General features: G+C 45.3%; 1 protein-coding gene across 4 annotated transcripts in view; it reads left to right on the top strand.

Moving 5' to 3' along the window:
- The window catches only part of PUDP (pseudouridine 5'-phosphatase), a 789,960-nt gene that overhangs the window by 466,994 nt on the left and 305,140 nt on the right, over positions 1-17,826 (top strand). Inside the window, exon 1 of one of the 4 annotated variants that reach the window (XM_029604432.1) lies at positions 12,777-12,885. The exons of the other annotated variants lie outside the window; for them this stretch is intronic. Within the exon in view, the coding sequence (XP_029460292.1) occupies positions 12,828-12,885 (58 nt within the window). The 5' untranslated portion in view covers positions 12,777-12,827. Of the gene's footprint in view, positions 1-12,776; positions 12,886-17,826 lie in introns of those variants that run through there. 4 annotated transcript variants of the gene reach the window in all.

Below are 17,826 nucleotides of genomic sequence, written 5' to 3' on the forward strand. Positions count from 1 at the left end.
TTTGTTTATCCATCTATGTAGGCTGCTTCACCTTCGTGATTAATTAATTAATTAATTCCACTTGAACACACATAGCAATTTGACTTAGAATTAAACCGTTGAGGTATACTGCACAGAACGTGGCTAGTTATTATTTTATTTATTTAAAATGATCTTCCTGCCTGAGCATTCTACCCCAAAGCTTTAAGACTGAAGCAATTTGTTAACTGATATTTTTGTATCTATTATTTTTTCCTTATATTAGTTCAGCACGATCTTCCATAATTACTTCTTGGAAAATCACACATAACATTATCTACCCGAAAGGCACGATATCTGTTCCTCCTCTCCAGTTCTTTGTTTTGCTTGTTTCTCTGTTTTTGTTTGGTTTTTATTTTCTGTATATTTTATATTGGCTCCCATGTACTTTATATTGATATCTATGTACTTATATGCATTAACTGTTTTTATTTATAACTATTTTTATTATTTAGAATTTTCAGTGAACATTTGTTTAATTAAATGTACTTATTTTCTTTTACCTATATTTCCTTATATATGCCCTGTGGATTATATGTTTTATTATTTATACTAATTCTTATGTTTTTATCATTTCTTTTTTTATTTATACATACTTACCTTAATGTTTGGTTATTTTGTAGCCCCTGAAGCAGCATTGTGCAAAATTCAGCGGGAGTTGGGCTCTTTTATCAAGATAATTATATGAATAAATAATCCCTACCTAAGGCACCTGGAATTTCTTGCTTTATCTTTGCCTTCTGGCTTTGACAGACCACCTTACGGTTTGTTTTGTGGGAGTATCTATTCAGATCACCCGGCCAGTATTTAATATTATACATCAGGCCCGTAGCAAAAAGATCCCAGGTTTGATAATTTCCCTAGATGCCGAGAAGGCCTTTGATAGGGTGTCCTGGCCCTTTATGTTTACCACTCTAAGAGAAATAGGGCACCCAGACACATTTATAGCCTGGATCTCAGCCATGCATGAGAATCCCGGGGCATGTTTGCTTATTAATGGGAATTTAACCCTGTTCTCTCCTATTCAATGTGGGACCTGTCAGGGGTGTCTGCTTTCCCCTTTATTATTTGATATAGACATCGAGCCCTTAGCTGCAACCATCAGATCTCATCCTGATATTCGGGGCATCCACATAGGAGGTAGGGAACATAAACTGGCACTATATGCAGATGATTTATAACTGCTATTGACTGACACTGCTGAAGGAGTTCAATTTCGTGAACCTCTGAAGACTGAACAACTGAAAAGCCTCTCGTCTAACCACGCCAGCAGTGAAACGCACAGCCATTTTTAATGCACTAATATTTGCAACGCAAACGGCACATAATGCGTAGTGATGCAGTTACGCACTAACATTTAGTGTAACGTGACTCCATTTTGGAATAATAATTTGTATTGTATTAATACGAACGCCGCTGTAAAATGTCTAACACGTCAATTAAATGACGAAACAATAGTCTGATCATAAGCTACACCTACTAGAGGACCACGCTAGCTAATGCTTGTTCAGCAGTTTGTAAATTGTTTGTTCAGCAAAAACCAGAACGCATGTGTGAAAGATAAGAGTTGTAAAGTGCATAAAAGTTTGCTCCTAAGGGGGCGTGGCATGCAGTTGTACTGAGCCTTTGTCTTAGCTGCATCTTGCTGGCAATAAAAGTCTATCTTTACGGATCAGTTGTCTGGGCCTCCTTACTGACTAAAAAGAGATGGTTACATTTGGCGAGCCAGCCAGGAGGTACCGGGGACGCTATTTTAGCCCCCCAGTGGGTCCGGTAGTTTGGTGGCGGAGCGATCCCCCAGACGTACCTGGTGAGTGGCCACCGCTGAGTTCAGCGATCAGGTTTCTGAGGGGACCGTTCCACAGAAATTCTTCTGAGACCTCTGGGCTGGTGATCCGGGAAGAAGGCTTTCGTGACGATCGGAAGACCCCTGCAGGCGAGTATTATGGGAACAGTGGAAGGAGTGAAGAATAGATAAGGAAATAACCGGTCCATCCCCGAGCGGACCGAGGGGGCTTTGATCACACCCCGCGCAGTGTTTTAGTAGGAATTCTGTTCCAAAGACCACGCGCATAAGAGAAAAAATTATAAGTGAAGTATATAATAGCGGGAATAGGTTTCTCGTTGTGTGAAAGAGAGTGAATGGCCTCGCAGTTCTAGACCGGGCGACCGCGTTCTAGTCGAAGCGATTGTGACCCTTTTGTGTCTGACGGATACGGACCCCTTACCTATCCGTCTTCCCTTCCCTCCTTTGTCTGTGATTCTATCCTAATGGGAGGGGGCTATTCAACTCCGCTAAAAGTCATGACGAAGCACTATAGTGAAGTGTTCGACAGACGAAAATGCACGAAACCCGGAATGATTCAGCGATGCACCCATAGGTGGCCTAGTTTGTGTGTAAATTGGCCTCCGGCAGGAACTTTCAATTTCCAAACGGCCACAAGGGTCTTGAATATAGCTCTGAAAGAAGGGAATCCGGGTTGCCCTGAGGATATACCGTACATAACTGCTTGGATTGCGGTAATTGAGAATCCTCCGTCATGGGCAAAGAAGTTAGTGGAGGGAGCCGCCCTCGTAATGGTAGCTCAGGTGCACAAAATGGGTGACCGGAAGTCCCCAAACCGGAAGAGAAAGGGACAGGCGGCCATATTGGGAATCAAAGATCAGGCGTCATCTGCGGCGGCCATATTTGTAGTGCAAGGGAATTCACAGACTCAAGAAAAAAAAGTTAAACCCCTGCCGCTCGCAGTACTGTCCGATGCGGAACATCTCTTGCTGCCACCATATGCCCCTAGTTGTCCTCAATTGTATCCTGCGCCACCTGGTCCCTCAGCCCCCGCCAATGCACAAGCTGATCCTAGAATAGCACCGACTTCTGAAGTACGGCTTGAAGCGGCGGCAGCAAAAGTTGAAGACGGCGGCGAGTCGTCCGTGGCAGACGGCACTCGCAGTAAAACCCAAGCCGCAAGTTTGCAACTACCAATCAGGGAAACATCCACTGTAGTTCCCGTGGTTCCGACTGAAGAAAACGAATATCGCACTACGCAAACAATAAAGTTATTTACTTACATACCTTTTACATCCAGCGATCTCTTTAACTGGAAACAACTTGGCCCTTCTTATGCTGATAAACCAGATCAGATGATAGATTTTTTATGGGGAATTTTTGCGGCCCATAACCCCAACTGGGCTGACATTCGGCATCTAGCCTCCATTCTTTTCACCACTGAAGAACGTCGACAAATACAATTAAATCTGGAAGAGGCAGCTCGATTAGGAGCTGGGTCAGATGGTAATCCTGATGAAGCAGTAAAAGAACAAGCCCCGGTTGCAGATCCCAACTGGGATTTCCAGACCGCAGCAGGGCGTGAGCGCATCGCTGCTTATCAAACCGCGTTTCTTGAAGCTTTAAAGAAAGGGAAGAAGAAAGTTGTGAACATGGGAAAGATCCAAGACGTGGTGCAAAGGAGAGATGAGACCCCCGGAAACTTCTTGGAGCGGTTGATGGACGCATACCGACAATACAGTCCATTTGATCCAGAGGACTCTAAAAATCAATCCATCATAGTGATGAGCTTCGTTGGACAATCCTGTCCAGACATTCGCCGGAAGTTACAGAAATCGGAAGGATTTGAGGGAATGACTATCAGCCAATTAAAGGCCATGGCCGATAAAGTCTATGTAAACCGAGAACCGGACGGAGACAAGAAGGAAAAGAAAGAAAGTAGAAAGTTAAGAGAAAGTGTCAGTCTGTTAGCCGCAGCGTTGGAAGAAACTAATTTCGGGAATCCGTCCAGGCACTATCAAGGATATCCTGGACCCCGAGGAAGAGGCAGATCGCCTTCTAGAGGGCCGCCAAGAGGACGAGCAAATAGAGGAGGATCGTTTAGAGGTGGAAGAATGCCATTAGGAACTAATCAATGTGCATTCTGTAGACAAGAAGGACACTGGAAGTCTGAGTGCCCGGAATCCCTGCAAATGAAACAGGAAGGATATACTCCATCCAAAACTATGGAAGCGGAATGGCAGATGGCCGTAGGTGAAACTTCCGGCGAAGACAGTGAAGCATGACTAGACAAGGGAAACCTTCCCCTTGATCCTTTGGTGGAAATAAAAGTAGGGACTGAAACATTCAAAGGATTGCTAGACACGGGGGCGCAAAGATCTGTAATGACCACCGCCATCACCACGCCCACTTCAAAAAACATCTCTATAGTTGGGGCCTCTGGAAAGCCACTAATTGCTCCCTTTCTCCAGAAACGACAGGTTTGAGTAGGAGGACAATTAGTGTCCCACCAATTCCTTTATGTCCCGGGATGCCCAGTACCACTCATAGGGAGAGACCTTCTTTGTAAATTAAGAGCTAATTTACAGTTCGAGTCCACTGGTGAAATCAAGGCATCTTTCGCTGATAATCCAGTCTCTCTCATTTGTCCACTCCAGGAGGAATGGAGACTACATCTCCCCATAGTTGAGCAAATCACTGAACATCGATATGAAGATAACACTCTTCTCAATGAAAAACGAAGACAGCTAATGGATAGTAGGGGTGTGCATTCGTTTTGAACTTAAATGGAAAACACAACTTTTTTTTTTTTTTTAACTTAAAAAAAAGATGAGGCTTAAACGATCGGATTTCCAACTTATTCAACATAGCTATGTTGAATACGTTGGAAATCGCGATTGTTGATCTAAATAAAAATTTAAACCCCTCACCCTCCTTAATCCCCCCCCCCAAGACTTACCAAAGCTGGCCAAAAGTTCCGTGAGGGTCCGGGAGCGGACGCGTGGGGAATCACGTGACGTCCGCGTCACGTCGGAGTGACACGGCGTCACGTGATTTCCCTTGGGTTCGCTCCCGGACCCCTCGTTGGGCCCAAAAGGCACTTTTGGCCAGCTTGGGGGGGTCAGGAGGCCCCCCCAAGCTGGCCAAAAGTGCCTTTTGGGCCCAACGAGGGGTCCGGGAGCGAACCCGAGGGGAATCACGTGACGCCGCGTCACTCTGACGTGGCGCCGACGTCACGTGATTCCCCTCGGGTTCGCTCCCGGACCCCTCGTTGGGCCCAAAAGGCACTTTTGGCCAGCTTGGGGGGGCCTCCTGACCCCCCCAAGCTGGCCAAAAGTGCAGAGGTAAAAGTGCAGAGGTAAATTAAGTAGCCATCACTTGGGAGAACCATCACCAATGAACTCTCTAGAAATAGAATGGTGAGCTGAGATACAACAAGATAATATATCTCAATTGCTTAAGTAGGCCATAACTTTTGATGAGCATAAAAAATAATCAGTATGACTATGTGAGCCATGTCAAAGCATAATCCCTACTAGAGGGATGCAAACCTCTCTGTACATCTCTAAAATTCTTAAATTTGAACAAGCTGCCAAGAACTGGAAACTACAACTGCAGAGGACCTATCTTTTAAGATATCCATGCATAGTCTTCCCCCAATCCCCTCCCCCCCCCCAAAAAAAAAATAGACCTGGGAGAATGTTGGGCTCAAAAGGAACTTTTGGCCAGCTTGGGGGGGGCCTCCTGACCCCCCCAAGCTGGCCAAAAGTGCCTTTTGAGCCCAACGAGGGGTCCGGGAGCGAACCCGAGGGGAATCACGTGACACCGCGTCACTCCGACGTGACGCCGACGTCACGTGCTCCTTGCAAAGGAGTTCAGGAATGGCGTCCTGACCCCGCTGGACCACCAGGGAGTTGTGGTAAGTCTTTGGGGGGGGGGGGGATTAAGGCGGGTGAGGGGTTTAAATTTTTATTTGCACATATGGACATAGACTCAACTTATGGAATTCTCCATATGTCCATATTGACCGCAAATGGGACCCCCTTTCGACTTATGGACTTATGAACTTAAACTTTTGGTCTGCACATCCCTAATGGATAGCGTGCCTAAAGTGTGGTCCGAACAGAACCCGGGGAGAATAGCCGTCAATGCTACCCCTATTTGGATCGAGATGAAACAGAATGCACAGGTGATTAATCAACCTCAATACCCCATTCCATATATGGCCAGGCAAGGAATCCAGATACACTTGCAGAGACTGTATGATTTGGGCATTCTCCGGCGAATCCGATCTGCTTGGAACACCCCTTTGTTGCCCGTAAAGAAACCTGGTTCTACTGATTACCGACCGGTACAGGATTTACGGAAGGTGAATAATCAAGTAGCAGATCTAGTAGCCCTCGTACCAAATCCATATTCAATCTTGGCTCAAGTTTCCCCTGCATCAAAGTGGTACAGTGTCATTGATCTCAAAGATGCTTTCTTCTCCGTCCCAGTAGCGGAGGAATGTCAGAAGATTTTTGCCTTCACATGGGAAAATGCGCACACTGGAATAAAGCAGCAGTACACATGGACTCGCTTGCCACAAGGGTTCAAGCACTCACCTACGCTGTTTGGTGAGCAACTGGCAAAAGACTTGAAGATGTACCAAGTCATGTATGGGCCAGTGATACAGTATGTGGATGACCTTCTGTTGTTTCGAGAAACGTATCTTGAATGTGCAGTAGCCACCCTCCACTTGCTAAAGACGTTGTACTCCAAAGGATACCGTGCAAGTAAAAAGAAGGCGCAAATTTGTGAATTGGAAGTGGAATATTTGGGCTTCCAAATCCGTGAAGGCACTCGTTGTCTTGGAATCTCTCGTACTAGTTCAATACGAGGTCAACCTGTACCCACTTGCAAGAAGGAGCTCCGAGCGTTCCTTGGAGCTGCAGGATACTGTAGACTGTGGATTGCTAACTATGCAGTTATTGCCCAACCCCTGTACGACAAGTTGCGGGGTAAAGAATCAGAGTCTCAAGCTTTTCAATGGGAAGGACACGAGCTAGCAAGCTTACATCAACTGAAAGACGCCTTGATTGAACCCCCTGCTCTAGGGTTGCCTGATGTAATGAAACCATTTCATCTATACGTCGATGAAAAGAAAGGAATGGCCATTGGGGTATTGACTCAAACTTTAGGCTCGTGGGAATGACCTGTTGCATATCTGTCAAAAGGAATGGACAATGTTGCAAAAGGATGGCCAGGTTGTCTTCGAAGCATTGCGGCTGCATGCTTACTAATTCCAGAAGCAGTCAAATTAACTTTTGGTCAAACTCTGAATGTAACAACTCCCCACACCATTCAAGGACTGCTAGAGACCCATGGACCAAAATGGATGACTAATTCACGTCTTGTAAAGTATCAAGCTCTGTTGTGTGAAACTCCCGAAATTCAAATACAAGACAGTAAGAATTTGAATCCTGCAACCTTACTCCCAACTCCCACTCCAGTTACTCATAAATGTGAGGAAATCATGGCTACAGTACATTCCAGCCGACCTGATCTACGCGACCAGCCCTGGCAGGGAGCATGGACTTTATTCACTGATGGGAGTAGCCAGGTTATAAATGGACTTCGGGTCGCTGGCTATGCCGTGGTTTCTGAAGATGACATCATCGAAGCTGAGCCTCTACCCCCGGGGACATCAGCGCAAAAGGCTGAGCTAATCGCTCTCACTCGAGCTCTACAGTTAGCAGAAGGAAAAATTGTAAACATCTATACTGATTCTAAATATGCTTTCCTTACCATCCAAGTACATGGAGCCTTATACAAGGAACGAGGATTTCTAACTGCTGAAGGGAAGCAACTAACTAATGCATCCGAGATACACCAATTATTAAATGCCGTATGGGCACCTAAAAAGGTAGCTGTTATGCATTGTAAAGCCCACACAGGGAAATCAGATCAGTTTTTCTGGATTTGGTGGCCCAATATGGGTCCTTATCTAGATACAAGCTGAATTATGACAAATCTGAGATTTTTCTCTTAGGGGGTGTAACACAGGTACCTGGCTGTTTGTCTGGAATGTGTACTTTAGGAGATGGATTTAAATTCTTGGGGATTTTTATACCCATGGATTATATAAAACTTGATCCCACAAACATAACCCCTCTATTTACGGAAGTGAAGCAGCATTTAAAGAGTTGGGAGGATATCCAGGTATCATGGGTGGGTCGCATAAATTTGATCAAGATAGTCCTTCTGCCAAAATGTCTTTACATTTTCCAACATGTCCCTTATAATGTTCGGGCCTCAGTTCCATGAGTTGCATGGGTTAATCCGGAAATTTATCTGGAAATTTAAGCCAGCTAGGATAAAGCTATGTACCATATGGTTACCTAAAAAGCAAGGAAGTGTGGCCCTCCCCAATTTTCAGCTGTACTACTGGGCTGCTCGCTTGGTTAGTTTGATCTACTGGATAAGCGATAGGGATCCTGGGTGCCTGAAAATGGAGAAGGAACACTTAGCTGCACAGTAATTGTTCACACAGAGCAGCAAAAAATGACTCACCCACCAAAAAAAATTTCATTCTATTTTTTTCTTTTTATAGCATTTTGCCTTGCCTGAAATACATAACCCTAGGTTAAAGACAGACCAGAGACGGGCTCCAGCGTGGTTCTAGGTTCGAGTACGTGCCGATCCTTTCGCCCTCAGCACACGCGCGTAATTCCAGCATCGCGCATACCAGTGGCGTAGCTACGAGTGGGCCTGGGTGGGCAGTGGCCCACCCACTTTCCATTCAGGCCCACCCAAATTTCTTTGCAAGACACTGCAGCCAATAAAAGCAGGCAGCATCAGCAGGCATCCAAGGCAGAAAAAAAAATAAAATCAGCTGGTGTGTTGCGGCTCCCGGTGTCCCACAGCCCCAGTAATACTTCCCTTTACCTTCTTCCTGCCCCCGCGGGCCAATGGGAAACCGCCTATCTTCTTCCTGCCCCCGTGGGCCAATGGGAAACCTCCTATCTTCTTCCTGCCCCCGTGGGCCAATGGGAAACCTCCTCCCTTCCACCTGCCCCCGCGGGCCAATCGGAAGCCTTCTTCCTGTCAGTGGAAGGAGGAAGCCTCTGATTGGCTGGTGGGGCAGGAAGAAGGGGGTCATCAGGGTGGGAGGAGTGGCAGTGTTCAAGCCACGGGCTGGAAATGCAGGGCAGGGAGGTGACTGGGGGGGGGGGGGGGGGGGGGGTGTGGGGTGTGACTGGGTTGTGTGTGAAAGACAGAGCCTGGGCAGGGAGGTGACTGGAGTGTGTGTGTGGGGTGTGACTGGGGTGTGTGTGAGACAGAGACTGGGCAGGGAGGTGACTGGAGTGTGTGTGAGACAGAGCCTGGGCAGGGAGGTGACTGGGGGGGGGGGGGGTGTGGGGTGTGACTGGGGTGTGTGTGGGTTGTGTGTGAGACAGAGACTGGGCAGGGAGGTGACTGGGGTGTGTGTGTGGGGTGTGACTGGGGTGTGTGTGTGGGGTGTGACTGGGGTGTGTGTGGGGTGTGTGTGAGACAGAGACTGGGCAGGGAGGTGACTGGAGTGTGTGTGAGACAGAGCCTGGGCAGGGAGGTGACTGGGGTGTGTGTGAGAGACAGAGACTGGGCAGGGAGGGCGACTGGGGTGTGTGTGTGGGGTGTGACTGGGGTGTGTGTGAGACAGAGACTGGGCAGGGAGGTGACTGGGGTGTGTGTGAGACAGAGACTGGGCAGGGAGGGTGACTGGGGTGTGTGTGTGGGGTGTGACGGGTGTGTGTGGGGTGTGTGTGAGACAGACTGGGCAGGGAGGTGACTGGGGTGTGTGTGAGACAGAGACTGGGCAGGGAGGGTGACTGGGGTGTGTGTGGGGTGTGACGGGTGTGTGTGGGGTGTGTGTGAGACAGACTGGGCAGGGAGGTGACTGGGGTGTGTGTGAGACAGAGACTGGGCAGGGAGGTGACTGGGGTGTGTGTGAGACAGAGACTGGGCAGGGAGGATGACTGGGGTGTGTGTGGGGTGTGACTGGGGTGTGTGTGGGGTGTGACTGGGGTGTGTGTGGGGTGTGTGTGAGACAGAGACTGGGCAGGGAGGGTGACTGGGGTGTGTGCGGGGTGTGACTGCGGTGTGTGTGGGGTGTGTGTGAGACAGAGACTGGGCATGGAGGTGACTGGGGTGTGTGTGAGACAGAGACTGGGCAGGGAGGGTGACTGGGGGTGTGTATGGGGTGTGACTGGGGTATGTGTGAGACAGAGACTGGCCAGGGAGGTGACTGGGGTGTGTGTGAGACAGAGACTGGGCAGGGAGGTGACTGGGGTGTGTGTGAGGCAGAGACTGGGCAGGGAGGTGACTGGGGTGTGTGTGTGAGAGACAGAGCTGCTGCTCCTGGTATGTGCTTTCAAGGGAAAGGAGTAGGAGAGTTGCTGGAGATGGTAAGTAAAAGTGGCATTTTAAGTTTATTTTTCTTGATTGACTGCCATTTTAATTATTGAGTATTATGTGATGTGTCTGCTGTTTTGAAATATTTTATTGATATTTGGACAATGTTTAATAATTTTTATGAGTTTTGTTGGATGTTATTCTGTTCATCAGCTGTTTTGAAACATTTATTAATATAGTTTTACAGTTATTTCTGTGTGGGGCTCTATAGCAGCTTGGCTTGTTCTGTTTTCCTAATAGGAGGTGTATTAGTGTTTAGGACCTGATTTAATATTTGTAGTGTTGCCTTTTCATAGATAGGTTGTTATATGTTCCATAATGCAGGTGTAACTTTGTGCGGCTTAGTTTGTGTGCATTATTGCAGATCCTGGGACTGTTAGGTGCTATATTTCTCTTTCCATTTCTCCAGGTTTGCACTGCATGCAGAGTGGCTTATTTTGGTTTTCCATTCCAGTTTCTATCTCCATATTTATAATGTGTGGTCTTTCTGTACTTTGGTGAAGGTCGGTTCTGTGTGTGTGCCCGAGGTGAGGTATTTTACTAGCATGTAGGCAATTGTATCAATCTTATTTGTGGATGCAGAGTGTATGTTTACATGATGATAGCTTAGTAAATGACAGGGCTGGATAGCCTTTTTCTCCTGTCTACCCAGTTATCCTCTCCACACTGCTAAGGATACATCCCAGCTGTCAGCCAAAGGGTGTGACCACCTTCAAGACATCTCTTTATCCAGAACAGTCTTTTTTTCTGTTCTTCCTTTGTAAAGAAATGGGGATGAATGTCAGGAGCCCCTGGACTCGATTCAGCAAATGTCAGCATCAGAGGAAGACTAAAACTAAATAGTTGAGCCATAGGAAAATAAATCTTCAAAGATATTTATCTGTTTTATTGATACAGATTAATAAGGCATTTGCTCAATTATGGTAAATATTTTGGTACAAATTCAATGATGAAGGAACCCTCTTTCCTATTTCCTTAAACTTATCAAACGCAGTAATTCATGACCATCATAATAGGCATCATTGTGTGGTAAAGTATACCTTTGTCACTCTGCCTTATGCTTAATCATAGGTCAGTCCATATTTTTAAGTGTTTTTGTTGCTTAATTCACCCCAGTGATATACTCCAAATTTCTAGCAATAATCTTGTGTTACATCAATTCAAGGTTACTTTTGTTGAAAATTATGAACCAATCTTATCTGGATAATACAATGTTATTACTTCTTCTAAACACCATCGACTTTGAGCTTGATGCCCTCAAATTGTCAGCAATATGAGAATTCACTATATTGCTGTTCTATGCCCGACATTGCACAATGTTTCGGACTAGCATCAAGTCCTTCTTCAAGGGCGTAATATATTCCACAGCATGGCGTATCTTGGCGTGGCATCAAGCTCAAAGTCGATGGTGGTTAAGAAGAAGTAATAACATCGTATTATCCAGATAAGTTTGGTTCATAATTTTCAACAAAAGTAACCTTGAATTGATGTAACATAAGATTATTGCTAGAAATTTGGAGTATATCACTGGGGTGAATTAAGCAACAAAAACCCTTAAAAATATGGACTGACCTATGATTAAGCATAAGGCAGAGTGACAAAGGTATACTTTACCACACAATGATGCCTATTATGATGGTCATGAATTACTGCGTTTGATAAGTTTAAGGAAAGAGGGTTCCTTCATCATTGAATTTGTAATTAGTTTGAACCTAGTTCCATCTTAAAAGTACATTGCCTTTCTGAGCTTTTTTCAAGTAGAAATATTTTGGTACAACATTCCAGAGGGTTTTAAAACATCTCACAGAATACTGTGATGCATGATGAGATATTTGTCTTTATAGTAGACTAGTATATGGTTCTTTGTAAGTTATGGGATACTGCCACTTGAGATCTCTTTAAGTATAATTGAAATGCTTTCATAAATATATATTAGGTTTAGCATTGGTAGGTGCTTGAAGTAATTGAGTTTAAAATATTAAAAGTATAACAGCTGTAGCAGATTATTTAGAAATTTATTGTCAGGTGTGTGTGTGTGAAAGTATTTATCAATAAGAATTTGAATTCCATGGCTCAGACTTTTAGTGCCCACCCATGTTAACCTTGGGCCCAGCCAAAAATTCATTTCTGGCTACGCCACTGGCGCATACAAGTGAAGACTGCCTGAGCAAGATGCGGAATAAGGGGCTTCTCTCGCCTAGTCGCCTTTAGTTTCTCACTTGTGTACATTTGAAGACACTCGGTTTTCAGAGTGACAATGGCTGTATTCCTGCCTACTTTTTGTTTGTTTTAAAAGTCCAATGACATATACTAAAAGGGAAGGCTCTTGGATTTCTGGTCCGTTTTGTTAGGCAAGAACAACATAGAACTAAAACGCTTGCTTTCTTTTCTCTGTAAGACTTGAGTCTGCTCAGTGCTCACAAGATTAGCGAGAGAGAGAGAAGGAAAGCGTTTCCCTCTCAGGGTTCGGCTGTTAGTTGGCCCGTGGGCGGCTCCTTGCTTGATTCCTTCCCCGCCCAACAGGAAGTGCATGCGAGTCCCGCAGTGCTTGAGCCTGTCTGTGCGTGCACTCCCGAGTCCCGAGAGCAGAATGGCCCCCCTGCAGCCCGTCACCCATCTCATATTTGACATGGATGGTCTCCTGCTGGGTTTGTAGCCGAGCCTTATACACTCATTCTTGAGCTGCTACTATTATTTTGAGGGTGATGCAGCCGATTTGTTTTGTAGTGTTCTGCTGTTGGGAGAGAGTGTACCAACCCCACCACATGCCTTCCTGCTCTCCTGTAGTAGTTTATTTTGGGTTCTATTTTAGAAATGTTCTGGAATTGGAAGGAATAGTAGCAATGATGTTAATTCCTTATCCCACAAGTTTTTAAAGCTGTTGACAAGTTTGAATATCATTGATTTTCAGCTCTTAATTTTGAAGGTTTTCAAATGGTTCTTTGGAAGTTAACATGCTATATTGAAGAAATGCTGGTTAATGTTATATTGTGTAATCTGATATGCAGCCTTAATAAAAAAATGTCCGTTAGCAATAAGATTAAAGCTGGAAAGAATATAAATTGAGTAATGGGGAGAAATCAGAAACCATGAATACAATTAAATATGAGCATATTAATTCTTCTTTTTCCAAGTCAGAAGAACATTTTTTGGGGGGGGGGGGCTGTATGACACTAATGGGGTTTTCCATTCTATATCTACATCTCTATATCTCTTGAGAGTAGGGCACAAGTATAAATTATTAGGCTGCAGTATGTGGCACTGGAGAGTGATAATTTAAAATAAGGGTAGGCAACCTTGGTTCTGGAGTGCTACAAACAAGTTTGGTTTTCAGGATATCCATAGTGAATATGCATGAGGTATACTTGCATACATTATATGCAGATATATCTCATGCATATTCATTGTGGATGTCCTGAAAAACAGATCTGGTTGTGACACTCCAGGACCAGAACTTCCTACCCCTAATTTAAAACATTCTTTCTTTCTTGTGCACTTTGAATGTTCAAGTAAACTCTATTTTTAAGTAAAATTATACTCATCTTTTAAATTATAAATGGCTTGTGTTGCAGTGTGTAAAATGGACAATAATGAAATTGACCACATTGGTACAAATACCACAGGCATCCCACCTTTTAGCAGTGATGATTGTACCAACAATTAAAGTAAAAATTATGTATAGTTTTGATTATTGATACTGGTACAATGTAGCTGCAGTATTTGTGCTAGGAAAATTAAAAGGAAAATACCTGTAGATTTGAAAATACATTGCACATGGGAGGGTATAATATTATCTAAGCATAGATGTAAAATATTTTGGCCAGGATTGGTCAGATTTAATAACCTGAGAAGCCGCGACCAGCTCGACATGAAGGAAAGAGTGACAGCAGCACGTTCTCTGACACTCCACACAGCAAAAGAGAATGATTGGCTGCAGCTTTATTGTCTGTAAGTAGACATTCAGTAAAGACCTAAGTACCCGAGCCATAACAAAGGTCATTCTACCCCGCGCCCTTGCAGCAGACTGTGCGTCTTCTTAGGACCTGGACCCACTGCAGGCAAGGCCCTATCGTTCTGAAAGGAGCTCCTCATGGGTATTCCCAGTCATCCTGTTGCACACAAGCAAGGTGACTGCCCATCTGTCAGGGGTATCTGGTCTACTGCTGTACCAGGGTCAACCGGCCCTGACAGCAGACAGTCCCCAGGGGGTCATATGATGGCATAACAGCCATACAATGCACTGCCTCTGATCAGAAAATCCCCTCCCGGCTTGGTTACCTCCCCATTGGTCCGGGGTAGCGATAAAGGCTTATCCAGGACCTTTCCCCACATAATTGTTGTGGCCCATGGACTGAATCCTAAACTCTAGAGATGTGAATCGGAACCAGAATCGGTTCGGATTTCAGTTCTGATTCACATCTCTACTAAACTCCACCCTATGAATGGTCCATCTCAAGGTGTTTAAAAAAAGCTCCCGGACCATGTTCGATATGTGCACCCCCAACCCTTGCACTCAGTGCAGAGCCAATCATGTTTAATATGGTGCCCCTGTGATGCTCAGTGAAGTTGCCAAAATGGTTACTAAACTTCTGTATCCAACATTGCCATAGCTATGAGTTCAAGAACTAGTGATGGGGGATGATCTCGGATCACATGATCCTCATGCAGGGCAGCAGGGATGAAACGAGTGCGATGTCAATGAGAAGCCGATCAGGAATGTCCCCCAGCCCCAGGTGAATGTACCCTGGGGGGAAGGCCTGAACAGCAGGTGATGCAGAAGTGGGATGAGCTGGTCCCAACACATTCCTCTTTTTTGCCCAGTCATCATGCCATTACGTTGCTAGGTGCCAAACCCAAATGCGTGCCCAGAGCACCCCTCCTTGCATGGTGCTCGTTCCAAAACACAAATGAGTATCCTGAATTCCACACCATCCCTTGATGCTGGCAAAACCCTCAAATGACACAATCTACCATAGGAGAGTTCTGCTCAGAACCCAAGCCAGCCCACCCCCCATAATTGAATCAGTAAGATATTTTTTCTTAAATTGACCCTTAAGCCTCCAAGGATCACTAGAGATGTCTGTATTCCGAAAGTCTAGCATCAGGTAAGTTGATGATCAGAGATATATATAGAATAAGATCATAAGGAAAGTAGTTCAACAGTAGGAGTAATGATGGGGAGAGCAAAACTCCCTACTAGAGGTAAACATATCCTTCTTGATATCCCTGAGATAAATTTGAATTCGATTTTTCAAGCTGGAGGAGAGCATACAAACTGATGTGAGGCTAGATGATCTGTCCAGACAGGGATCTAGGCACATGTTCCAAACACCTCTAAGAATGAAAGAAGTATCAAAGTTAGAAAATTAAAGAATGTATTCTGTCCACCATAAGGACCATACAAATTTAAGAGCTTAAAATTGGTTGAATATAAATGTAAATAACAATAAGGAGGAATTTTGTATAACAGGATATATACATTTTAAATCTGAGAATTGCAGGTATTCTTGCTGCATGTGATACTGAACAGCTGAATAGCTAGCTAAACTCCTGTTTAGCTTGATAAATGAAAACAGGCTTGTTTCTTAACTTCCAAAACATATATTAAGAAAAACAAGTGGGAAAACAACATTTTCCATGTTGGCTCAGACCATAAGTCTGTTGAACCTTGCATCATGTCTCTGGCAATGGCCAATCTGGGTCACTTCCGGAGAAAGGGCACAAAGAGTAGATCCATTCTTTGTTGCTCACTCTCAGGAATAAATAAGGATCAATTATATACTCTTTCAAATAGGGCAAAGTATAGGAGACACTGCATGAAACAAATTGGAGAAAGTATATTTTCATTCAAGCACAAGTAAGCTGTAGAATTTGATGCCAGAGGACATGGACAAACCATTGAGCACGGCAGAGTTTAAAAATGTTAGAACAAGTTCCTGGAAAAAATGTCCATAAACAATTAATAGCCAGGTAGACTTGGGGAAAACCATTGCTTATCCCTATGAGTGAGCAAAAAGAACTGAATGTCTTTGGAATATGTTAGTCTTGTGGGAATTCTGTGCTTCTGTGGAGCGTAGAATTCCCCTCCTGCACTGCTGTGCAGAATCTGCGCAGAATTCGGCAGGCCCCAGCATTACGTGAGCGGGACGGCCTCTGCTCGCGCCACCTCTACTTGCTCCTTCACTGCGAATGGGATGGCCTCCGCTCGTGGCATGCCTGGACCTGCTTCATTTTTGCCACGAGCCTCCTCTTATGGCAAAGATAGAACAGGCCTCTGTGTGCCGCAAGTGGAGGCCAACCCACTCGCGGCAAAGAAGGAGCAAGCCCTGGCGTGCCACAAGTGGGACCACCTCCACTCATGGCAAAAACGAAGAAGGCCTAGGAGTGCTGCGAGCGGAGGCTGTTCCACTCGCGGCGAAGATGAAGCAGGCCTAGGTTTGAGTGGAGGCTGTCCAGCTTGAGGTGAAGATGGAGCAGGCCTCGGTGAGAGTGAGTGTGTGTGCATGTGTAAGACTGCGAGCCTGGGAGGTGAGAGAGAGCCTATGTGAGGAGATTGTGAAGGAGTGTGTGGGTGTGTATGTGTGAGAGATTGGGAGCTGGTGTGTGTGAAAAAGGCATTGTGTGTATATGAGGATGCTGGTTTGTGAGAGAGGGAGCCTGTGTCTGGGTGCTTGCTTGTTTGTGAGGGTGTGTGTATTTGTAAGAAAAAGAGCCTGTGTGAAGGGATGTGTGTGTGAGAGGGAGCCTCTGTGTAGGAGGGGTGAGCGAGAGAGGGAGCAAGTGTGCAGGAGTGTGTGAGAGAAACATAGGTAGCCTGTGTGACGGTGTATGTATGTGAGAAAAAGGGAGCCGGTGAGGGTGCAAGAGAGAGAGAGGAGAGTTAAAATGAGGGTTTATGTGAGTGAATGAGAGAGAGCAAGCCTGTATGAGGGGGGATGTGTGTGAGCGAGAGGGAGCCTGTCTGAGGGGATGTGTGTGCAAAAGAGAGAGGGGGAGTCTGTATGAGGGGGTGTGTGCGCATGAGAGAGAAGGAGCCTGTATGAGGGGATGTGTATGTGTGTGAGAGAGAGAGAGAGGGACAGAGGGAGCTTGTGTGAGGGGCAGTACTGAAAGAGGGGTCAAACTGAGTGAGAGAGTGGAAGGGATTGAGCCTAGAGGGGGAGGGGAGAAAGAGTGGCAGGTGGAGGAGTTGGAGCCTGAGAGGGCAAAGTGAAAGGAGACTGGCCAGGGGAGTAGGGAGAGAGGGTGGAAGAGACTCTTACAGTGAACTTCTAGGGAAATTCTGCTCAAAATATTTGAAACTCTGCATCTTTAAGTAATAATTTTTTTTCTGTATTACATTTTAAATTAATTACTTAGACTGTCATTTATATTGTGTTAGTTTGACCAATATAAGGTATGCAGAATTTTGCAGAATCTAAAACTTTTGTGTACAGAATTTTAAATTTTTTTGTGCAGAATTCCCCCAGGAGCAATATATGTACGCTTCCAATGTTATTACCTCAGTAACGCTGGAAGTGCCAAGATCACTCCAGGAGAGAGGGATGCCAGCATGGCCATTTGGCTAGGGCCTACAATGTTCAAGGAGC

The sequence above is a fragment of the Rhinatrema bivittatum genome, chromosome 5 (genome assembly GCF_901001135.1).
Source record: "Rhinatrema bivittatum chromosome 5, aRhiBiv1.1, whole genome shotgun sequence".
NCBI lineage: Eukaryota > Metazoa > Chordata > Amphibia > Gymnophiona > Rhinatrematidae > Rhinatrema > Rhinatrema bivittatum.